General features: G+C 39.1%; 1 protein-coding gene across 1 annotated transcript in view; it reads left to right on the plus strand.

Moving 5' to 3' along the window:
- Nucleotides 1–25,377, plus strand: part of CDH6 (cadherin 6) — a 199,659-nt gene extending 174,282 nt beyond the window's left edge. The window contains exons 8-12 of the mRNA XM_060191189.1: nt 3,116–3,252; nt 7,910–8,031; nt 10,715–10,832; nt 10,973–11,224; nt 21,165–25,377. Coding sequence (XP_060047172.1) covers nt 3,116–3,252; nt 7,910–8,031; nt 10,715–10,832; nt 10,973–11,224; nt 21,165–21,655 — 1,120 coding nt within the window. The 3' untranslated portion in view covers nt 21,656–25,377. The remainder of the gene's footprint in view (nt 1–3,115; nt 3,253–7,909; nt 8,032–10,714; nt 10,833–10,972; nt 11,225–21,164) is intronic.
- The last annotated feature ends 225 nt before the right edge of the window (nt 25,378–25,602 follow it).

The following is a 25,602-nucleotide window of genomic DNA, read 5'->3' on the forward strand; positions in this document are numbered from 1 at the left end:
AAACTGGAAGAGTCTACGGTGTTACCCAACATGCTGTTGGTATTGTTGTAAGCAAACTAGTAAAGGGCAGGATTCTTTTTTTGGTTTTTTTATTATAATTATTTATTTATTGGATAGAGACAGCCAGAAATTTAGAGGGAAGGAGGAGCTAGAAAGGGAGAGAGAGGGTTAAGCACAGGTAGCTCAAAGCTCAAGGACTAGTGTAGGGATCCTGGTTCCAGCCCCCGGCTCCCCACCTGCAGGGAAGTCATTTCACAGGTGGTGAAGCAGGTCTGCAGGTGTCTATCTTTCTCTCCCTCTCTCCATCCTCCCCTCCCCTCTCCATTTCTCTTTGTTCTATCCAACAACAATGACATCAATAACAACAACAATAAGAACTACAACAATAAAACAAGGGCAACAAAAGGGAATAAATAAGTAAATAAATAAATAAATAAATAAATAAATAAATAAATAAATAAATGGGAGTCGGGCGGTGCAGCGGGTTAAGTGCACATGGCGTGAAGCACAAGGACCAGCATAAGGATCCCATTTCGAGCCCCCAGCTCCCTACCTGCAGGGAAGTTGTTTCACATGCAGTGAAGTAGGTCTGCAGGTGTCTATCTTTCTCTCCCCCTCTCTGTCTTCCCCTCCTCTCTCCATTTCTCTCTGTTCTATCTAACAATGATGACAACAATAATAACAACAACAACAATAAAAACAACAAGGGCAACAAAAGGGAAAATAAATAAAAGAAAAGAAAAATAAATAAATAAGAAAGGGAGAGATATTCCTGCAGACCTACTTCACCACTTGCAAAGCTTTCCCCTTGCAGGTGGGGGCCAGAAGCTTGAACATGGGTCCTTGTGCATGTGTGCTCAACCAAGCGCACCACCACCCAGACCCTCAAGGGGCCAAGAGCATGAATGTTCATATTGAGCATATTAAGTATGCTGAGAGCAGACACATTTCTTGAAACACATGAAGGAAAATGATCAGAAAAAAGAGGAAGTGAAAGAGAAGTACTCAGGTTCAACTGAAACACCAGCCTGCTCCACCCATAGAGAACCAATGGAAAGAAAGCAAAGCTGCTGGAACCCATTCCCCTATGAATTTGTGGCATGATCAGTATTAAAACTTAGTGAAAGTCTGTACTATAAAAAGAAAACTCCTACCATAATATACATCTTGACAGTCCAGATAAAATACATTTAACATGTAAATTTTCTTCTGAATTTTCTCATTTCTGCCTCCTCCATACTACACTCTCTTACTGAACTTCTCCTACTGGGCTAGTGTGGGGGTGCCTCTTCCTGGGTGTGTACTCTCTGGGTTGGAAAGAACTCGACCAGAGCCAACCTGGGCTGCTACTCACTCAGCAACTCAAGGGAGATAACTCAGGAACCAAACACGTGGTGGCAAGGCAATGCAATTTCTGTATTAATTAGAGAGCCAAGGCTTTTAAAGGGCAGACCCAGAAGTGGCAAGTTGGAAATGGAAATGGCTAGGAAAGGGGTGGAGAAAGGCAAAAAGGGTTGGAAAGGTAGGAATTTCCTTATCAAGTGTTGCGAGGGTTTTAACTGGTAGGATTAATAATACTCTGCAGGCAGGGAGGGTCTTGAGGGTAGAAAGAAGATAGACAAAGGAATGGAATGGATGGGGATCTTTCAGGCAAAACAATGGTTATGTAGCTAGGCCATAGTATCAGGAATGCAGGGTGGAGCAGGGGGAGCTGGCTTAATGTTTTAAGGAATGCCAGGCTCCTGGAGGCAGAAAAATCCATGGTGCATTGTGAGGCTCCTCACAATTTCCTGACACTCCAAAAGCTAGCAATTCATTTATCTTTATTACATTTATCAAAGTCTACTAGTCTTCATCAGTTTCAGTGTCAAGATGCTGTTCTCTGGGCTTTCAAGATATCGCTTGCTTTTATTCAAATTCTCTAACCTCTCCTTTTAAAATATTTATCACTGGTGACTAGAAGACAACTCATCCAGGAGAATGTACACTTTACCATGCTATATTTCAGGCATGAAGTCCCAGCAAAGCCTAATGAAAAAAAAAATCATTGAATTCCTATTCTGCTCTAGACACCATTCTTTCTAGTCCCTATAGCTCTTCATTGATCTTCACATGATTCCATTAAACATTCGCTACCTAGACAACTGATAGGAAATCCAGGTTGTTAGTCCAAATGTTTATCTTGGCTTTCAATCTCAGTAGTCTTGGGCACCTATGTCTGCACACATCAAAATTGGAATTATGATTTTTCCCTATATCCTGTTCGTCAATACTCTTCTGTCATTCACCACTATTCATTCATTCTCCCCATACGACAAGTGATCTTTGTAAAGCACGATTTACACTGTGATCTGCTCCTACTTCAAATCCACTGATAAATGTACTTATGATAATTCTCAGCTCTCGGGGCCTGGTGGTGGTGCACCTGATTGAGTGCACACATTTCAGTGCACAAGGACCCGGATTCGAACCCCCAGCCCCCACCTGTAGGGGGGAAGCTTCACAAGTGGTGAAGCAGAACTGCAGGTGTCTCTCTGTCTCTCTCCCTCTCTAGTTCTCCTTCCCTCTCAATTTCTGATTGTCTCTATCCAATAAATAAAGATTATAAAAAAATAAAATAAATAAATAATTCTCAGCTCTCACCCTGGTTGCCCCATCCTTGGATAACTCCCTGAATTTTTCTATCTCTTTCTTCTGCCTCCAAAGTACAGGCAGAGCAACCTTTTTTGCTTTTTGTAAGTGTAATGATTATAAAAAATGAAAGTAATAATAGACAAATAGCTGGTAAATGCTCTTTAGTTCTCACATACATAGACAGAGTAAAATTCTGAAGTTCTCAGAACTTGAGTCAAAAACAATTACTACATAAAGTTACACATAAAAAAACTTCAGTGTTGATATTTAAAATAATGTGACTTGTCTAGCAGAATTACTATCACAACCATAGGTGTAAAGAACTAATTTCTCAAAAGATTTTTGCTTCATGCTAAGTTACAGATATTCAAATGTACACTAACAGTAGAAAATATTTCATCTATCAGAAATGCTGGAATCATTTTAGAATCAAAGAATTGTAGACAAAGAATTCCTTTCTAAATCCACTCTGCATTTTCAGGTATTCTGTTGATCGACACACGGATATGGACAGAATATTCAACATTGATTCTGGAAATGGTTCCATTTTCACATCGAAACTTCTTGACCGGGAAACTGTGCTATGGCACAATATTACAGTGATAGCAACAGAGATCAGTAAGTGCAACCCCATGTCACTATTGTCCCTAACTAGTGGACAGTGTCCTTCCCTGAATGTCCCAAGAGAACTAGTGATGTATAGCAGAAACCCATCTATGACCCTGCTCAACACATATTGAGAGAGAGAGTCTTGTAATGATTTGCAGTCCTGTTTCTTCCAGGCATGTGTTGGCTCATTCACAAATGCATTCATAAATATGGAAGTTCTACAGTGTGGAAATAACAAAATTGGAAGTGACCTCTCAACTGAGATTGAACTGCTATTTGTCAAATTCAATCCCCCCCAAAGAGGCATCAAACTTATACATTGGGGAAGAAGGAGGGAGTCAAATATAGTCAATTATGGAAACACTACTTAGAAATCTTTGAAGTATTAATCCTTTGGCTTCCTATTTCTCTTTCAAAACCATTACAGAATTAAGAGATCCATACTTTTATTTACAGAAAATGCACCTTCTTTCCTTTGTTGGATTAATGGTTTACAGTCAACAGTAAAATACAGTAACTTGTATATGTATAAGTTTTCTCAGTTTTCCACATATCAATACAACTCCCTCTAGGTCCTCTGCCATCATGTTCCAGGACCTGAACCCTCCCCTTCACCCCAGAGTCTTCTACTTAGATGCAATACACCAAACCCAGTCCAAGTTCTGCTTTATTATTGAACAGAAGGGAAAATGAAACTTTTTACTGAAGACTCTCTAGAGAAAACACTTTTTTAAATTTCTTTATTCAGGGATTAATGGGTAACAATAAACAGAAAAATCAATAGTTTGTACATGTGTAACATTTCCCAGCTGTCTGCATGACAATACGACCCCCCCACTAGGTCCTCTACCATCATGTCCCTCACCCACCCACCCCAGAGACTTTTACTTTGGTGCAATACACCAACTTCAGTCCAAGTTCTGCTTTGTGATTTCCCTTCTGTTCTTATTTTTCAACTTCTGTCTGAGATCATGCCGTATTCATCCTTCTGTTTCTGACTTATTTCATTTAACAAGATTTCTTCAAGCTCCATCCAAGATGAAGTGAAGAAGGTGAATTCACCATTTTAATAACTGAGTAGTATTCCGTTGTGTATATATACCACAATTTACTCAGCCACTCATCTATTGTTGGACACCTGGTTTGCTTCCAGGTTTTGGTTATTACAAATTGTGCTGCTATGAACATAGGTATACACAAATCTTTTTGGATGGGTATGTTGGGTTCCTTAGGATATATCCCCAGGAAAGGAATTGCAGGATCATAGAGTAGGTCCACCTCTAGCCTTCTGAGAGTTCTCCAGACTGCTCTCCACAGGGGTTGGACCAATTGACATTCCCACCAGCAGTGCAGGAGGGTTCCTTTGTCTCCACAGTCTCTCTAGCATTTGTTGCTGCTACCTTTTTTGATGTCTGACATTCTCATAGGAGTAAAGTGATATCTTATTGTTGTCTTTATTTGCATTTCTCTGACAATCAATGACTTGAAGCATTTTTTTCATGTTTGTTGGCCTTTGGAATCTCTTCTGCTATGAATATTCTGTTCATATCCTCTCCCCACTTTTGGACGAAGTCATTTGTTTTCTTATTGTTGCGTTTGGCAAACTCTTTATATACTTTGGTTACTAGTCTCTTTGTCTGATGTATAGCATGTAACGATCTTCTCCCATTTTGTGAGGGTCTTTTTGTTTGGGTATCAGTTTCTTTTGCTGTGCATTAGCTTTTTAATTTGATGTAGTCCCATTGGTTTATTTTTGGTTTAGTATTCTATGTAATTGGAGTCATATCATTGAAGATGCCTGTAAAATTTAGGTGGAAAAGAGTTCTGAAATAATTTCCTCTAAGTATTTGATAGTTTCTGGTCTAACAACCAAGTCCTTGATCCGCTTGGAATTTACTTTTATTTTTGGTGAAAGATAGTGGTTCAGTTTCATTCTTCTTCATGTTTTAACTTAATTTTTCTAACACCGTTTGTTAAAGTAAATTTTCCCATTTAATAGTCTTTGTCAAAGATTATATGTCCATAGATGGGGGGGAATATTTCTTACAAAATTTTTACATTTCTGTGATATATCAAAGTGAGGAACATAAGTCATCAAGTAATCAATAAAGTTATTAGAATAAGTGTAATGGCACTCCCCACGAAATTTAAGGCAAAGAAAAAATGGCTCCCTCAAAAGGCCTGAATATAAGGATTATACTAAGTAAAAAATACATAATGGAAATGTAATGTGCAGACCTAGTTACATGAAAGTAAAAGAATCTTTAAAGTAATATTTACGTGCTTAAAAATGGGCTTCTAAAGTACAGCTCATGTTTTAGTTTTTGGTTTTGACTTTAGAAATTCAAACATTTTTAGGTGTCCATTGTGAAATATTCCACATCCAATGGTATGTTACAGTAGTATTCTTTGTCAGCATAACTCGTGAGATTGATGTAGCAGAAGGATATTGAGTGGAATAATAAATAACCAATATGGGGAAAATGATGTATTGCTTTCAGATAGTGATAAAGTCCATATTATGAATTTGTTAGGTAAGAATTCACTCTTCAGAGTTCATGTTGAAGGACTAATGTGGATAGCAACTTCAGAGAATACTTAAAGGCTGAAAACTGTAAAAATATATGCCACTGAAAAGTACCATTTATTTTTACATCATGAAGTTCCTTTTTTTTTTTCTGAAAGTGGTCGTTTCATGTGTGTTTTTAAGGCTGTATGCCTTAAAATCCCTGTTTTTCAATTTTAATGTTTCGAGATGATATGTTGGAAGGTGCTAATGATAATAACCTTTTAAAATTTCATCTTCAGCAGCTCTAACTTGGAAAAATTAGTGTAAGCAAAAATTTAGATGCAAAGAAGCTTAACCTTATTTTCCAAACTTGTTAGCAATATTTGATAGACAAGAACCAAAAACTCATGTAAAACCAGTTCATTTTCACTCTAGGGCCTTTCCACCTGTCATTTTCTCTAATTGGAATAACCAGAAGTAACCACATGACTTAATTCTCTTTGTTCTTGTCTCTGTGCAAGTAGCATCTCACCTCCAACTCTCCCCAGTTCCATTTCCCTGTTTAATTTCTCCATATTACTTACCATCTGACACATTATATATTTATGTGATTATAGTTTGCTACCCTCATTAGAATAAAGCTCCAAAAAGCAAAATCTTTGCTAAGTTCCAAATGAGTCCTGGAAGTCCAAACAGTGATTGGCACTTAATAGATATTAAATGCTTGCCAAATATTTATAAAGTGAATGACTAAAGAGACATGCAAGTGAAGCAAATAGAGCTAAAAGAACGCATTCCAACTCCTAACTCTTTGGTCAGGAAATTTGTCTCCCTTAATCAGTATGTTTGGGGGGAATCCCACATGGTCATGCACGGAGATCCCGCCACAGGTTCGTCACTGCCCAGATGAAAAGGAATTTTCACAGGACAAGAGTTCAAAGGTGCGATTTCTAGATCCTTTCTTAAACCGTGCATAGTATAGATTTTTAAGCAAGAGAAAAGAGACTTGGGAACAGGATATCCCCAAGGGCCTACGGGCCCTTAATAGAGTGAGGAAAGCAGGGAACAAAAAGACCTCTTTTCACCCTTCTGTTCCCCAGTTATACCCCTTCTGAAGTCACCCCACACTCGCTTTACATTGGGTCCTCCCTCTTTCTAAATGGCAAAAGTAGCCCTCCACCAATTAAAAATCCACTTTTCAGATGCAGATCTCTATGCTATAAGTATGTGCCCCTGTTCCAAGTTTAATTTTAAAAAATAATCCTCAGGAGCTCCTTTACCTAAGCGCTTCCTCAACACTTACTACCCAGGAGATTCACATAAACGGGAGTTAAGACTTCATTTGTCTCAGGTCTTCAAGCATTGATTCTGCTCTTTATTATCCTAAATAAACACCATGGACTTTGGAGTCAAGCAGACACAAGTCCAAACCTAGATCCTACTCCTTTCTACCTCTCTGAATATTTACAAATTATTCATAGTACAATTTTCTGTTTCAGTTTCTTTGTAAAACAGGGTTATGATTGCATTTACCACAAAATTTTATAAGGATTAAGTAAGATAATCAGCAATTGCTTGACACAATGTCTAGCTCTTATTTAGCATCAGACTAATAAACTCATTCATCACCTCTTTCTTCCTTTTATCCACATTTTCCTGTCTCCCTGTTGTGTTGTCTCCTATTAAAATCTACCTCTAAAATAGTTTTGCTGGAGTGATAGCTCAGTAGTAGAACACAAGAAATTCATACCTGAGGTCACAGGTTCAATTTTTGGCACTGCATATGCCAGAACTGGATAGTGTGTTCTCTCTCTCTCTCTCTCTCTCTCTCTCTCATAAAAATAAATAAAATGGCTTTCCTGAAAATTTTTCCTTTCTTTTATTCTACCCTGGAGTTTATTAGACAGCTGTACTCTATCAGTACAAGTAGCTTTGTCTCTTAAATATTTCTATTAAATGTCTCCAACTCCAGATATAGCACACAATTTATTTCACTATTTTTGTGACTGCATTCGTCCACGATGCCTGCAATACTCAGCAGCCTTGAGGAAGTTGTTTTATTGATAAATGAAAAATAAATGAATCAGAATTGTTTAAACAGGGTCACTGATCAGCATATAAATGTCTTCCTGTCTTTTTTTTTTTTGTATGTTACAGATAACCCAAAACAAAGCAGCCGAGTACCACTCTATATTAAAGTTTTAGATGTCAATGACAACGCCCCAGAATTTGCCGAATTCTATGAAACATTTGTCTGTGAAAAAGCAAAAGCAGATCAGGTGAGTTTCCTGAAATAGTAAATTTGTCAGATTAATTGGGGTCTTCTACTAGTTCAGAAGATACACAGAGCTAAGGGCTAGTCTCAATCATCTTTGAAGTGAATGCTAACAAAATAAATACTATAAACAGGAACCAGGATGAATGCTTAACTTGTATTAGAGGACAACCAGTTTTTTTTGTTTGTTTTTATTTTTATTTATTTTTATTTTTTATTTAAGAAAGGATTAATTAACAAAACCATAGGGTAGGAGGGGTACAATTCCATACAATTCCCACCACCCAATCTCCATATCCCACCCCCTCCCCTGATAGCTTTCCCATTCTCTATCCCTCTGGGAGCATGGACCCAGGGTCATTGTGGGTTGCAGAAGGTGGAAGGTCTGGCTTCTGTAATTGCTTCCCCGCTAAACATGGGCGTTGACTGGTCAGTCCATACTCCCAGTATGCCTCTCTATTTCCCTAGTAGGGTGGGTCTCTGGGGAAGCTGAGCTCCAGGACACATTGGTGGGGTCTTCAGTCCAGGGAAGCCTGGCCGGCATCCTGATGACATCTGGAACCTGGTGACTGAAAAGAGAGTTAACATACAAAGCCAAACAAATTGTTGAGCAATCACGGACCCAAAGCTTGGAATAGTGGAGAGGAAGTGTTAGGGGGATACTTACTGCAAACTCTAGAGTACTTCTGCTTTCAGGTATATATTTTGCAGTAGTTTATGGATACGTGTGAACATAAGCTCTCTCTCACAGAAACTGGTATATATCTAGGTTTTGGGACTTTGTTAGAAAGTGACCCACCTGAGATGGAATTAGAGTATACTATGAAAGGAAAGGTCTCACCCAAGTAATGAAGCTGAAGGGTTGTCATTCCACACGTGTAGTCTCTGGACACAGTCTGAAATGAAGCATGTTGAGGTGGCAATTGTTGTGCTGGTTAGGTTGTGATCGGCAGATGCAATATTATTTGATATGGATTGGGAGAGGCACACGGGAAAGTGGGCCCTATCCAATGGTTCCAGAACTGGGGGAAGTAGAGGCTCTATAGTGGAGATGTGAGGTTCCTGCTGTCTTAGGGTTCAAAAAGACAATCAATAGTTAATGTTATCATCACATTATTTGGTAATTGGGTTAACTTTGAAAAGTCCTTTTGTTAGGGTTTGCTGTACAGTACCCAGTATCTTGTATATAGCTGTGCTATTGGTTGCTTCTGATCTACTTGGTCTAGGCTTTTGAGAGAGTCTGCATATCAAATACACAGCCTATATATTAAAAAGATTCAGTCTGTGTTTTACAAAACTTCGAGACATACAATTAATTTTCCCCCTCTCGTATTAATTAACTAGTGATTTATATGACTACATTTTACTAGGAGTGTACATAAACACCATTCCCACCACCAAAAGACTGTGACCCATCCCTCCCACCCACTCCCACCCCCCACTGGCCCAGGAAGCTGCATGTCTACCCCTCACCACAGGGCTTTTACTTTGGTGCCCTACTTACAATTTGGTCAGGTCCTGCTTTTAGTTTCCCTTTCAGATCTTCTTACTCAACTTCTGTTGATGAGTGGGATCATCCCATACTCATCTTTATCTTTCTGACTTAGCTCACTTAACATAATTCCTTCTAGCTCTGTCCACGATGGGTCAGAGAAGGTGGGTTCATTGTTCTTGATAGCTGTATAGTATTCCATTGTGTATATATACCACAGCTTTCTCAGCCACTCATCTGTTGTTGAGCACCTGAGTTGCTTCCAGGTTTTAGCTATTATGAATTGTGCTGCTATGAACATAGGAGTACACACCTCTTTTTGGTTGGGTGTTATGGAGTCCTTGGGGTATAACCCCAGGAGAGGAATTACTGGACAACCAGTTTTTAAGAACCATCAGTTTTAGAGGCCAGGCAGTAGTGCACCCAATTGAATGCACACTACCATGCACAAGGACCCAGGTTCAAACTCCAGTCTCCACCTGCAGGGGGACAACTTTACTAGTGGTGAAGTAGCTGTAGGTATCTCCCTTTTTCCTCCTATCCCTATCTCCTTCACCTCTCAAATTCTCTGTCTCTACCCAATAAAATAAAAACAAATAAAAGAACTACAAGTTTGTCAGTTCCAAAGATTAGTCACAGGTGCTATAAAAAGTTAAAGTGGGAAACTAATATTACATATTTTATAAACAAATTTTATCCTTAGCTTTTTTGTGCAAATTGATGACTTATATAAATGCCAAAATTATATTTCTAAACAGGCTGATAAAAGAATACTTTCAACTTTTTTAAGTTGTGATGTGGTACCCTCTTACAATCTAATATCACTCTAGGAGAGTGTTCCTCAACCAATGTGACCATATGCCCAAATAACAACTGGCAATAGCCAGCATCTTTCTGATTGTCACAAGAAAAAGAATTCTATTGAACATCTGAGTAGCTAGTAAGAAGAGGCAGGACTAAACTAAACATCTTAACAAGGAAAGGACAGTCACCACAACAAAGTAGTGTCCCTCACTCTATAGCTCTCCAATTCATTGGCTCCTTGCAGAGAGTGAATGTATTGTGAATTTTCAAGAGACTTTTATTTTTTTTATTCAAACAGGAAATCATTTATGAAAGCATTTTATTGTAAAATTAGAGGGCAAAACCTTTTAAGGTAGCAAAGTCTTATGACAGTGTTCTGGTTTTCATTTAGTTGATTCAGACCCTACGAGCCATTGACAAGGATGATCCTTACAGTGGACACCAGTTTTCCTTTGCTTTGGCCCCAGAAGCAGGCAGTGGTTCAAACTTTACCATTCAAGACAACAAAGGTAAATGGAGCCAAATTACCTTCTCTGTGTCTTCCAGTGTTTATTTAGATCTGCCTCTATCTCTACCTGTCTCCTTTACAACTGATCCAACAAGAGACATGGTGTCCTCATACGTGTGCCACTTTGCTTTCTGGTTCCAGACAACACAGCAGGAATCTTGACTCGGAAGAATGGCTACAACAGACACGAGATGAGCACCTATCTCCTGCCTGTGGTCATTTCAGACAATGACTACCCAGTCCAAAGCAGCACTGGGACAGTGACTGTCCGGGTCTGTGCATGTGACCACCACGGGAACATGCAGTCCTGCCATGCGGAAGCCCTCGTCCACCCCACGGGACTGAGCACGGGGGCTCTGATTGCCATCCTTCTGTGCATCGTGACCCTACTAGGTAAACTGCTTCTCCCTGCATCCTATCTCCCCATGCTGAGGGGCCCACACTGTTACTGTGACACTCTAGATTTATCCGCCTCCCCCATTAAAGCATACAGCCTGATCTAGGTGAGTAGAGTTCATCCGCTGAGAATCTGTGTTGTTCAACCATGAACTAGTTGTTGCTTGAAAATGGCTCTGGAGCATGAACAGATATGAAACTTGCCCATGTCTTTGCCTACTTGGGGAATCATTCCACCAGAAGAAAGTTTTATCTGTCAGACTGGGAATGAATCCTAAGGGTGGTTTTGAGAGTAGTAATGATAATAATAGTAATAAAAAGTAAAGAGGGTGGGGGATAGCATAATGGTTATGCAAAAAGACATATGCCTGAGGCTCCAAAGTCCCAGGTTCAGTCCTCTGCACCAGAAGGCAGAACTGAGCAGTGCTCTGGTTAAATAAATAAATAAATAATATTATCCCCTTTTCATGTCATGTGTTGTTTAGTATTTAACCTTATGAACACTGTCAAATTTTAAAGAGAAAAATTTACCTGGCATGGAGTACACGATGATGGTCTTTTCCACAAAGATAAAGTTAGAAGGTCAGTGGGAAAGTCAAAGGAGGAACTAATGACTTTTTCTCTCTCCTACAGGAAAATAAAAAAGCTTTCTTAATCCAGCAGATTTACTTTTATCTACCAATTTAAATAATTACTTTCATAGAATTGCTCTGATTGCCATATATAGAGAGAGAAGTGTGGGGGGAGGGGAGGGGAGAAAGTCTTATTTTTCAGACTCCCAGTAACAAATAACTTCTGTCACAATGGAAAGAAACCTGAAACCTAAAAGAAATGAATGCATAAAAGTGAAAGATCAAGGTTTAACAAAGGTTGACATGATTTCCTTAGAATTAGCGTCATTGGGGGTTAATGGCTTACAGTACAGTTGAGACACATGGGTACAGTTTCTCATTTCCCCATGAAAATCCTTTGCAGAAAACTCTTACCCACAACTCAGGGCCTTTTACATTATCATGCAGCAGGGCTGCAAGGTTCTCTTCAGCCCTTCCCTCCCCTTCCTTCCCCACTGTCCTTTCACTTTGGTGCAACACACCACACACCACATCCAGTACATGGTTGTCTTTGTGTTTTCCCTCTCTGTCCAACCAACCAATTATGCTCACCAATTTAACTCAAAATGCTCACTAGACCTTAGAGATTGTGAACTGAGAAGTCAAATGATAGCTTATGCAGCCCTTCCAAAAAGAAAACCAAGGTTGGTAAAGCTTGCCTGCACAGTGGGGGGAAATGTTGAGAAGTTAGGGTTAATCTGGAATACATGAGGAGGGGGATACAGACTTAATTTATTATAAAAACAATGTATTTAACTTAGATAATTTAAAAATAATGTATGGGCTTTAGAAGAACAAAGGAAGACCTGCATTTCTCTAAGAAGAGAATGTCTAGGGATTCCAGATCAAGGGCTTCACATTCCTGATCAACTTTACTAATTATAGCAAAGCCTTTGAAGCTCAACTACAGAACTGTGATTCTCATTGTTAACTAAGATTCAGGGAAAGTATTTTAAGATAGGAGGGTAAATAAAAACTGACAGTATGCAAAGACAAATTAGTGTTTCTAACAGTGTGAATCTGTAAAAATAAATAAATAAATAAATAAAATTGTTTGGAAGAGAAAGATAAGAATATCCCTTTTGTCAAAAGGCTATTTTTAAAAGGACTGGCTTGGCAAGCAGTGCTCAGGTACAATTCCAGGGACTCTTTTGTGTTGCCTGGAAGCAAAGCTGACTGTTGCCTGATAGAGGTGATTCTTCCTTTCCCTCACCATCTACTCACACTCTCCCGCTCCCCTTCTTCCTTCAGACCAGATCTCTTTATCTTCCCCTCCCATGTCTTTCTCCAGTGACTTCTCTGTCTCCTCATTACTCCTAATTTGTCTCAATAACCGCCACATGTTGTCTGGTCTCTTCACAATTCACTACCTAATTGCAAAAGGACAGAAATGGGATTTAACCCTCACAACACAGGCTAGACACTGGGTAAGATCCTTTCAAAGGATTCTCACTTCATCCTCAGAATCATCTAGTATATATTTATCTGCATGTCTCTCTGATTGACTGTCTTTTGTATTGCCACCAGGGTTATCACTGGGTCTTAGGCTCTACACAATGAATCGTCCACCACCAGTGGCCATTTTCTTTTCTTTCCTTTTTATTATTTATTTATTTATTTATTTTGGGACAGCCAGAAACTGAGAGGGATGGGGGAGATAGAAATATGGAGACCTGCTTCATGTAGATGAAGTTTCCCCCCTGCTGGTGGAAACAAGGGACTCAAGCCAGGATCCTTGAAGAAGGTGCACCACCACCCAGCCTCCACTTATCTGCATCTTAAGAAAACTAGGGTTCCACAGGCTGGAAATAGTGTGGAGCTTGCATATGAGACGTCCCAGGTTTGACTTCCAGTACCACCAGTAGTCAAATCTAAGCAGGGCTCTAGCAAAAAGGAAGGAAGGAAGGAAGGAAGGAAGGAAGGAAGGAAGGGAGGGAGGGAGGGAGGGAGGGAGGGAGGGAGGAAGGAAGGAAGGAAGGAAGGAAGGAAGGAAGGAAGGAAGGAAGGAAGGAAGGAAGGAAATAAAACTGGGGCTCCAAGATGTGCAGTTATAGAGCCAGATCACACAGCTGACACGAGGTAGAACTAAATGCCACACCCTTCCTAGAACTTCCACACTGTACTCTCCAAGCTTAGTGAGTTTACAGAATGCAGGTCAACATTCAGGCTAAAAGAGTCTGAACTTGGGAGCTGGTGCAGTGATTCATCTGGTTAAGTACACATGTTCCAGTGCACAAGGACCCAGATTCAAGCCCCTGGTCCCTACCTGCAGAAGGGAAGCTTTATAAGTGGTGAAGCAGTGTTGCAGGTGTTCCTCTGTCTCTCTCCCTCTACCTCCCCCTTCCCTCTCCATTTCTGACTGTCTCTATCCAACAAATAAAGATAATAATAATAATTTTTTAAAGAGTCTGAGCTGAAAGTGAGAAAAATGGAAAAATTGAAAGCAACCCCAAGTCTTAGCAATGTCCTGCCCATCCATTTTACCCCAGGATAAAAATTTAAGTCCACAACCCCCTGTGACATTAGGCTTTCCTCACATATTCCATGTACAGTCCCATTCTGGGGCACTTCTAGCTCTTTCCTCTTTGTCTGATAGCTTCTTGACAATTTATCACTCCCTCAAGAATGTGATCTTCACCTGTAAAAACACATCAAGCACAGAGACACATCTTCCTCAGTCCGCAATGTTTGTTCTTGTTTACATTGCAGTTGTCATCTTATAATAATTCTTGTTTTCTAAAAACATTGTTTATTTTCTGTCTCCATCCACCACCACCACCATCCCTAACCACCCTATTAGTACAAGACTCTCAATTTTGTTTTTGTTTTTGCCTCCATGGTTATCACTGGGGCTCAGAGCCTGCATTATGAATCCACTGCTCTTGTGGCCATTTTATTATTATTTTTTATAGAATAGAGAGAAACTGAGAGGGGAAAGGAAAATAGAGAGGAAGAGAGAAAGGTAGACACTTGCAGACCTGCTTCAGTGCTTGTGAAGCAACCCCCTGCACATGGGGAGCTGGAGGCTCCAACTGGGATCCTTGCACGGGTCCTTGTACTTTGTCTTATGCAAAATGGGTATGTAATGATGGTAGTTGCTTTGTAGAAATACTATAACAGAGCTAGTAGAAAAATCACTTAGCACAGTGCTTGACACAAAGAGTTCTCTGAATCTAACTAATTGTAATTAATGCTATCAACATCTGAAGTTTTAATATTTGAGTGCATATATGTGACCAGTTCCATTTAGGTGCATATATATATGCACCAAAAGCCATTATTCCTTAATTGAGTGATGCTGTGAGCAAAAGTATAAAGAGATGTTACTGGTACTTCCAGGAATAAATTCCTCTGGACATACCAATTGAACAATAAATGCCCTTGATGGCCATTTTCTAAGATGTGGTTGTTTTATTATCCCATTCACATATGTCCATTTATAGATGTGTCTTTGATGGCAACTAGCTGTGTTCTGCTCAACCAGGTGTGAAGAAGCATCAGGGGAGGAGAGGATGTTGGGTTTGGTACATGATGGTGTGGGGTGGGGGAACCTAGGCTGGAAGTGAGAGTGTATTGCAGACACCTATCATGGGGAAATGAGACATTATAATCATGTTATTTATTTCTGCCCTGATTTTAATTATTTCAATCTTTCTGGTTGCCTTACCATTCCTTTGTTTCTCTACTTCAGAGTCTTTAAGGTGTGCAGTCAGGTTGTTTATTCGAGATTTTTCTTGTTTTCTTAATGTATGCTTGTATGGCTATAAACTTCCTCTTAGTACTGCATTAGCTGTATCCTTGATAAGTTGTGTCTTCATTTTCATTGAATTCTCTAAAATCTTGTATTTCATCCTTAATTTCCCCTTTGACCCAGTAGTTTTTAAATAGTGTACTGTTGAGTTTTCATATTTATTGACTTTTACTAATTTTTTATTTGTTGCTAAGTGTTAATTTAATTCCATTGTAGTTTGAGAAAATGCTTGGAATGATTTCAATGCTCTTAAATTTGCTGACATTGTCTTTGTGGCCTAACATATGGTCTATCCTTGAGAATGACCCATGTGGAATTAAACAGAATATGTATTCCAGTATCTTGGGATGAATGATTCTGAAAATGTCAAGTAGTTCTAGTTTATCTATATCTTCATTAAGTTCCCTCCTTTCTTTAATAATTTTCCTGCCTAGATGTCAAGTTGAGAGAGTGGGGTGTTGAAGTCCCTTACTATTATTGTGTTGCTGTTAATATATTGGTGTTGCTCTTTCAGTAGATGTTTGATGTATTTAGATGGCCTCTTGTTGGGTACATAAATGTTAGTAATTGTTAGGTCTTCTTGATTGACTGATCCTCTCAATATTAAGTAATGTTCATTGATATATTTTTTATTTTATTTATTTTAAAGTCTATCTTGTCAGATATGAGAATGGCTGTCCATGCCCTTTTTTATTTATTTTCTTTTATTTATAAAAAGGAAACATTGACAAAACCATAGGATAAGAAAGTTGTACAACTCCACACAATTCCCACCACCAGATCTCTATATCCCATCCCCTCCCCTGATATCTTTCCTATTCTTTAGCCCTCTAGGAGTATGAACCCAACATCATTGTGGGATGCAGAAGGTTGAAGGTCTGGCTTCTGTAATTGTTTCCCTGCTGAACATGGGTATTGACAGTTTGATCCATACTCCCAGCCTGCCTCTCTCTTTCCCTAGTAGGGAAGGGCTCTGGGGAAGCAGAGCTCCAGGACACATTGGTGGGGTTGTCTGTCTAGGGAAGTCTGGTCGGCATCATGCTAGCATCTGGAACCTGGTAGCTTAAAAGAGAGTTGACATACACAGCCAAACAAATTGTTGAACAGTCATGGACCTGAAGGCTGGAATAGTGCAGATGAAGAGTTGGGGGGTCTTCCATTTTGTAGATAGCTAGTAGGCATATTTTAGTTAAATTCCAAAGGGCCTGTGGCTATACTAGTTTGTTTTTTTTCCCTGAGCCTGAAATCTGATATGCAGGTGGATCCAAGTTATTGTCTGGGGAGATGATGTCATGGCTGGAAAAGGAACAGAAAGCTGGATCAGGGAAGAGAGTAGCTCCCTAAAATGGGAAAGCGGTATAAATATAGTTGACTGTAAACCCCATTAATTTGATTTGGTCTGAGGCCCATATTCAGCTTAGGAGCCTATATGACCTCTGCATCCCTGTAGATCTGAGCTCACATTCTGAAGCCCTTTTTGTGTGTCCATTAGCTTGTATGATAATTTTCCATCCTTTCACTTTGAGTCTGGTTTGTCTTGTAGAATAAGGTGGTGGGATTCCTGTAGACAACATATGGTTGGGTTGTGTTTTCTGATCTATCTTCCTACTCTGTGCCTTTTAATTCAGGCCATTGACATTTATTGATGTTATAGATTAAGATATTTTAATGTCATTAATCTAAATGTTTAGTGTTCTGAAATATGGCATGTTTATGATGATGTGGTTGTTTATAGGCGATCTTTCAGAACTTCTTGCAGGGCAAGTTTGGTGATAGTTGATTACTTCAACTGTTGCTTCTCTGAGAAGGTTTCTATGCCTCCATCTAGTGAATGATGGTCTAGCAGGATACTGCAGTCTCGGCTGAAAGCCTTTCTCATTGCACACTTGACATATATCCTGCCATTCTCTTCTGGCCTTTAGAGTTTGTGTGGGAAATCTGCTGATAATCTTATGGGTTTTCCTCTATAGGTGACACTTTGTTTTTCTCCTTCAGCCTTCAGTATCCTTTCCTATCCTTGTTCCTTTTCATTCTAAATAAGATGTGTCTTAGTGTCTTTAGCTCTATGTTAATTCTGTTTAGGACTCTTTGGGATTCATGAACCTTCATGTCTTTTATGTTGTCTAAGTAGGGACATTCTCAGCTATTATGTCCTATAGAATACTTTCTTCCCCTCCCTCTCTTTCTTCCTCTGGTAAGCCAATAATGAACTGATTACTTCTTTTTAAAACCATCACATATGTCTCTGTTGTTGCTTTCAGTATCTTTTAATCTCTTTTTTAGTTCTCTTACTTCTTTTTTTTTAATTTCTTTATTGGGGAATTAATGTTTTACATTCAACAGTAAATACAATAGTTTGTACATGCATAACATTCCCCAGTTTCCCATATAACAATACAACCCCCACCAGGTCCTCTGTCATCCTTCTTGGACCTGTATTCTCTCCACCCACCCACCCCAGAGTCTTTTACTTTGGTGTGATACACCAATTCCATTTCAGGTTCTACTTGTGTTTTCTTCTCTGATCTTGTTTTTCAACTCCTGCATGAGAGTGAGATCATCCTATACTCATCCTTCTGTTTCTGACTTATTTCACTTAACATGAATTTTTCAAGGTCCATCCAAGATAGGCTGAAAATGGTGAAGTCACCATTTTTCACAGCTGAGTAATACTCCATTGTGTATATATACCACAACTTGCTCAGCCACTCATCTGCTGTTGGACACCTGGGTTGCATCCAGGTTTTGGCTATTACAAATTGTGCTTCCAAGAACATGTGTGTACACAGATCTTTTTGGATGGGTGTGTTGGGTTCCTTGGGATATATCCCCAGGAGAGAAATTGCAAGATCATAGGGTAAGTCCATTTCTAGTCTTCTGAGAGTTCTCCAGACTGTTCTCCACAGAGGTTGGACCAATTTACATTCCCACCAGCAGTGCAGGAGGGTTCCTTTGACCACACACCCTCTCCAGCATTTGCTGCTGTTACCTTTTCTGATGTATGACATTCTCACAGGAGTGAAGTGGTATTTCATTGTTGTCTTTATTTGCATTTCTCTGACAGAGACTTGGAGTATTTTTTCATGTGTTTCAGTTCTCTTACTTCTTTCTTGGGTTTCTCTAATTCATCCTCAGTCTAGTTAATTCTCTTCTTCAGTTATTGTGTTCTCTCTCCCCTCTGTTTTTTTCTGGAGCTCAATTATTTTGTTACCCTGTGCAGATACTGTATTAGCTTGTTCAGTGAGTTGTGCTCTTAGCTCAGCTACTTCAGCTTTCAGCTCTCTAATTACCTTGAGGTAATTAGTGGTTTCTTTCAGAGTTTCATTTATTGTTTCACCATTTCTGATGATAATACTTTCAAAAGCTTTCCTCATTTATTAACCTTTGCATCAATGAGTGTTTGGACATTATCCTCGTTTTTATGTGCTACTACCTTTGGGGGGCTTTTATTTGAGCTTTTGTCCAGATTAATTTCTCTAATGTTTCTTCTTGATTTATTCATTATATTTGGTATAAGGTCCCTATCTCACTACTATTCTATCCACTAATCAGACTTGCCTGGGTTGACTTATGTCTAAGTAAGGTACTTAAAAGTTCACAGTTGTGAAAAAAATTAGCAGTTGTTTCAATATTATCTCAATCCCTGATGTGAAGCACAGTGGCTGGTAAACCTTCTTATTTATCTTCCCTACAGGCTATGGAAACCTGAGGACTTTTTAAACATAAATAGATTTTTTTAGCTTAATCATTCATTCCTGACCAAGAGATAAGACAGGGTAGGGGATAGATAGCACAGTGGTTATGCAAAGACTCCCATGCCTCAAGGGCCCAAAGTCTGGGCCTCAATCCCTGCTCTACCCCCAGCAAGAGATGAGCCAAGCAGCACTCTGTGGCCCTTTGTTTCTGAATAAATCTATTTCTGAGGGAATTATTCACTGTTTTTTCTAATTTATCAGGAGAACAATGTAAAAAGGCTTCTACTATATAGCCACACCTCAGATCAGCGGGAGTATAGATTTTTCTCATGAGTCTCCTGGCCAGTTCTTTGCCACCCCCCATGTCAGTATAGGACTTCACTGCTGCTGTTCCAGCCCCTGGGGTACAACAGCAGTGGAGACCCACAGTTGTCAATTGGTGAGGTTTAGGTGATCTTTGCCTCCTTTCAGCAGTCTTTTTGTTGATAAAACTCAGACCAGAGGTGGTGCATCAAGTGGCAAACTGCCTGGCTAGTATCAGCTGCTCCCTAGTCAGTATGGGATTTAAACCCCAGGAATCTCTCCTTCTCCTTCTCTGTCCAGGAGCCACATGTTTGCACTCACTGATGGCTTGATGGGCTCCTGGAGTAATCCTAGTCTTACCTTGTTGTGTTCTCAGTTGATCAGGGTAGAGCAAAATTCAGCTGCTGTTATTCATAGCCACGCCTCCAGAAGTCCAAGAAATTGTAATTGTTTGTCAACACCTGTACTGTAAACCATTAAGCCCCCAATCAAATGATTTTTAAAAAGGAAGGAAACATCAGAAGCTACTTAAACAATTCTTCCTTTTCCTCTAATTTAAGTTAAGAGGCAGAAAAATCAGAAGACCAAACACTCTGAGCACTGTATACTTTTGGAGAATTTTTTTCTAAGTCCCACTTAAATGTGTTTATTTTATTTAGCTTAGGCAGAAATATACATTTTAATCTTGCCTGTATACTATGACATGCCCCTTCCAGTTGGCTGACCATCAAGTCAAAAATGGTTTTTGAATTCTATCTGTGTCTCTGCTGGTATTGCCTGCATTGCTGTTTCTTTGTAGGTAGGACAGGTAGGTAATTCTCATCTCTACTCTGGACTTTGAGTGAATTTTACACTTCTCTTAGGAAAAAAGGAAGGCATCTTGCAGAAGTTATTTTAGATGTGGAGTTATGCAAACCCTTCAACACATCCCCGAAGGTGCCAGCCTTATGCTTATAAGTAGTTTCAGAGCATTTTAGGTGTTCAGCATAATTTGCACTCTTATTGTGGTATGTCAGTGGGACTGAATTTTTTGTATCATTATTTTACTTTTCCCTTATGTTAAAACAGCTTCACCATTTCAAAGGCAAAAAAGGAACTACTGACAAATGATGCTGGTGTTTCATCCTCTGCAACATTTTTTTTTTTTTTTTACAAATGTGAACTCATTTTGGGTGGGAGTTATGGGTGTTTGGTTTGATCACCTAGAAAGCAGAGTGAAGCCTTAAAAAAAGAATGAAAAGTTGAGTTTGCCCTGGGAGAACTGAAGAAGGAAGGGAGGGAAAGAGAGAGAGAAGTAAGGAAAGAAGGAAGGAAGGAAGGAAGGAAGGAAGGAAGGAAGGAAGGAAGGAAGGAAAGAAGGAAGGGAAGAAGGAAGGAAGGAAGGGAAGAAGGAAAGAAGGAAGGAAGGAAGGAAGGAAGGAAGGAAGGAAGGAAGGAAGGAGGGAAGGAGGGAAGGAAGGAAGAGGAGAAAGAAAGGAAGGAAGGAAGACTTCACTTTGGAGCCCAGCGCTTCTTCCTGATATTAACTGGGTGGTAAATTAATGTTCCCTTGCCTTCCTTTTTTTTTTTTCCTTCAGTGACAGTGGTGTTGTTCGCAGCTTTGAGGCGACAACGGAAAAAAGAGCCTCTGATCATTTCCAAAGAGGACATTCGAGACAACATTGTCAGCTACAATGACGAGGGTGGCGGAGAGGAGGACACCCAGGCCTTTGACATCGGCACGCTGCGCAATCCTGAAGCCATAGAGGACAGCAAACTGCGCAGGGATATTGTGCCCGAAGCCCTTTTCCTCCCCCGACGGACTCCAACAGCCCGAGATAATACTGATGTCCGGGATTTCATTAACCAAAGGTTAAAGGAAAATGACACGGACCCCACCGCCCCACCCTACGACTCCTTGGCCACCTACGCCTACGAGGGCACCGGCTCAGTGGCCGATTCGCTCAGCTCTTTAGAGTCGGTGACCACGGATGGAGACCAAGACTATGACTACCTGAGTGACTGGGGCCCTCGCTTCAAAAAGCTCGCTGACATGTACGGAGGGGTGGACAGTGACAAAGACTCCTAATAGGTTGCCTTCCCCCACCCTCCCTAGTCCTCTTTCCTTTCCCCCCAAGATGACACTGAAATATGTCAAGTGGCTCCTTCTTTCTATCTATCCACTACTCTGTGAAGGATACGCTGTTCTACCCGATTCAAAAGTCAATGGCTGCAGTCTGTGTGGATCCAGTGTTAGAGACTTTTTTTTTCTAGTACACTTTTTTTCTGAGCTTCCAAGAGACAGAGGTTTATTTTTTAGTGCACCCAAGTGAACGGTGTACATCCCAGCAGTCCCCTGTGCTGGGTGTTCTCTTAGGGCAAGTTTGGAACATGCTTGGTTCCTTCACTCCACTAAGGCAGGTCAGCTACTGCTCTGACTACTCATTTCACTTGCTAAAGGGAGGGGAGCTTGTGCTCTAAGGGGAGGCACGAGGGTGTGTTCCCCAGGTATCAGCTCACAAAGAGATAATGAACTCTACATAAGGGTGTGGGTTTTCCGTCACCAAGAATTTTAAATGATATTTGCCCATCCTGTTTGTTCTTCAAGAACTTTTTCTGGCACGAAGACTACTCAGACTATCAAACCTACCAAATGTGTCTCCTTAGGAACAGAAGGCAAATAAGTGGGAACATTCACAAGCAAACAAACAAAAAAGAATTGAATGAGATCTCCTTCCTTGCCACGCATCACAATTTGTTAACTAGACAAGTAAAAGTTTGCCTTTGCACCATAAAATGAGGAAATAGCTACTATTGTTAACAAAAGAGATATCTACCCGATTTTAAAGTTCAGGCCACCAAATGTACCACGGATCATTTGAAAGTAGTTTAGCCATCTGGATCTAATTATATATAAGTCTAATTGTTGAAAAGTTCATGAAGGAACTTGAATCTAAGCTCCTTGTCTGTAGCTGTCACCAGTATTATTCTAATATACTTGAAAGTAGCAATGTGAAGTACAGTAACTCCTATTCTTCAGATCCTTCCTACACAATTAAGTTGCATCCGTAAAGGTAGATTAAATGAAGCTGAAATCCTGCTCTCAGAATTAAATAGAGAGGTCAGAGCCAGCCACCTGAACCTGATAACACTATCCTTCACACTCAGAAATATCACTATATGTAACATGATAGGTACACATGAGCATTTTCATGGTGAAAACCTGTGTATCACATGTTTAGAAGATGCTTACACAGGGAAAACGTGAATTCCCTTCAACCAGAGTGTTTAAGATTGTAATTAAAATGATAGTTGACTTCCAAAGCATTAGCATTTTTCATTGTTTTTAACTTTGTTCCCATGGCAACCCTGCCATTCTTATCTTTGAACTAATGATAAAGTAATGGTCTCAAACTATGACAGAAAAGGAATGTACAATCCACCCAATCTATTATTTCTCTCTAATTATGCAATTAGCATTCTAGTTATTATCCAGAGGGCCCAACTGCACTGAACTAATCCTTTTGGCAGGTTCAAATCATTTATTTCACATAGCTGTTCTAATGATTTTTATCATTAGAATCCAATCATAAATTTCCCAAGTACTGCAATGAAAAAAAAAATCTTATTTTTAAAACTTTCAAAAAGCAGAATCTGTGTATATATATATATATATATATATATATATATATGACATGTACTTCAGAATATGCTGACTTCAATTATTAGTCTTCGTGATTTATTTTCAGTTAATGTTAGTTTTCTACAGATAAAATTAGTGTCATTTCCATTTGGGGGTGTTGTCATATTTTCTATTTGGAAACATACTGTTCTTTGGTTCAGTATTAAATAGGCATTAAACCAAAAATTAAAGATGGCACCTTTAAAATAAAAGAAATACAGTCTTCTGGGTTACCCAGTTAGAGTGAAAAAAATACAACTATATCCCATGTGTTTCTCGAAAGATCTCCTATTATATAATGAGCTTTCCTGTATACTAACAATTATTTTATGCTTGGATTATTTCTTGCTTTCAGGATTTCTTTTTGTTAGCTTTATACACATGCACACACAAACACACAGAGGAATGCAACCAAAATACTACAGAAAGGTTTCACTGTACTGAATCAATAGGTATCATAGTCACACATAAGGAAAAAAAAAAGGTAGCTTAGTAAAGTTAATAACTAGTTCTTATATCAATAGAACAGCACCTTAACCACATGATTTGATGTGAAGTTAAAGAGTTTGCTATTCTTATGTTTTCTGTCATGTAGCAAATCAAGAAGGATAGTTCTGTCAAAAGAAAGGCATCTTCAGAAGTCTTCCTTTTGAAATTGATGAGTTTATTGGAACACCTGAGGGCAATTTCCAGTGTTTGAGGGTAAGGTTTATTCTCTCATAAGTGAAAAATAAGTAGTTACTTAGTGGAATATTTGCAATGTAATTGGCAAAGTATTTTATTCCGACCTGAAAATGACACAGAGTATTGGAAACAGGTTAATGTGACTAAATACTGAAATAACTTTAATCTCTTACTGAGAAATCTGGTATGAAGTGAATCTAAGAAATTGGATCATTTGAGATTGGAGCCGACTACTTGGCACTAAGGTTCCATAAGTATGAAGTTAAAGTAATATTGTCCTACAATTAAGGCTTTTTGCCATCATAGAAACAAGAAGGGACACAAATCTTTCTTCCCACAAAAGCATCAGGTCAAGGACCCAAGTCAGCCTGATTGATTGATTACTGGAGAAAAAAAAAAAAAGTTTTCAGTTGAGTTTTCACACTGTCTCTGTCCTGAGATTAGTGGTTTTAAAAAAAAAAGTGGAAGAAAGTTGGGGAAAGGTAAAAATCTCAGTCTTACTTGAATCACTAACAAACTCAATGCATTAGCTCTAAGCAGTTTGCTTCTGTAAGTTATTTCAAGGAGTTTAAGGCTTTTCTACCATTTTTGAACTCTATTAATATTCATGGTCTCTTCAGACAACTAAGATGGTCCCTGGAATAAGGTGAAATTTTAAGAACATCAAGCTATTGTCCATAAATTAAAAATTCACAGTCACAGTCCGCAAAAAAACAGTTGCTGCAAAATTAAAAACTAAATCATGTGGGAGAAAGAAGCAATGACGGTTCCATAAAAGTATAAGACAGGGAATCTGAACAGAATAAGTAAACACACCTATTTTACAGAACTGTCTGTTTAATGATTTAGGTATATAAAGGGAGGTCTGGATACAAGGTGGCTCTATTTTCAGATGGAAAAAAGACCTGGCAATTTAATTTAGCTCAATATAAAATTTTTGATTTAGTGTTCACCTTCAGCTCTCCCCAAAAAATTGTACAAAAGTTATTAAAAGTTGGATTTCTATTTTAGAAGTATCTAAATTAACTTTAGAGTGTTTCCATTACTTTCATGTTTTAAGTACACAAATTCTCAATATTCAGATCCATTAGAGAATACCTTATATCGAATGTTTTGCCTTGAATTGAGTCTTTATCTAGAGAAAATAATGTATAAACTACTACTAAATGTTCCTTGACTCTTTGCACTTGAGCTAAACGCAATTGAAAGGAAAGAACAGAGTTGATTCCTGGGCACAAACTAGATATTTAAACCAGGGACTGCTAAACACATTTCCCCAGGAGACAGACCACCAAATAAACTTTTCATCCTAGTCACTAGTCTTGAAGTAGTAAATTACCTTGAAAGAATCTTCTAAGAAGCCATGATTCTCACTAGTTTGAAAAGTACCCTCTGTAAAGAATCATTTTAGTATAAATTTTCTTTTTGTTTTTATCTAGATGAAATCTTTTTCGGGTTGTGACAGGGGATTTAAACTCCAAGCAGTCTGCTGTGTTAACATTAACTCCCACCCCAGTCTTCATTATCAGATTCTGAGAGTGGAAAGATTAAGACTTGGTGTAGATCTTCAGGAAGATGAACTACTTCCTAAGATATGACAAACAGCTTTCTTTTCCAGCGAGTACAGAATTATAGTATAGTCTCTTTATAAGTTCAGTGACTATTACAGT

This window comes from Erinaceus europaeus, chromosome 5 (genome assembly GCF_950295315.1).
Source record: "Erinaceus europaeus chromosome 5, mEriEur2.1, whole genome shotgun sequence".
NCBI lineage: Eukaryota > Metazoa > Chordata > Mammalia > Eulipotyphla > Erinaceidae > Erinaceus > Erinaceus europaeus.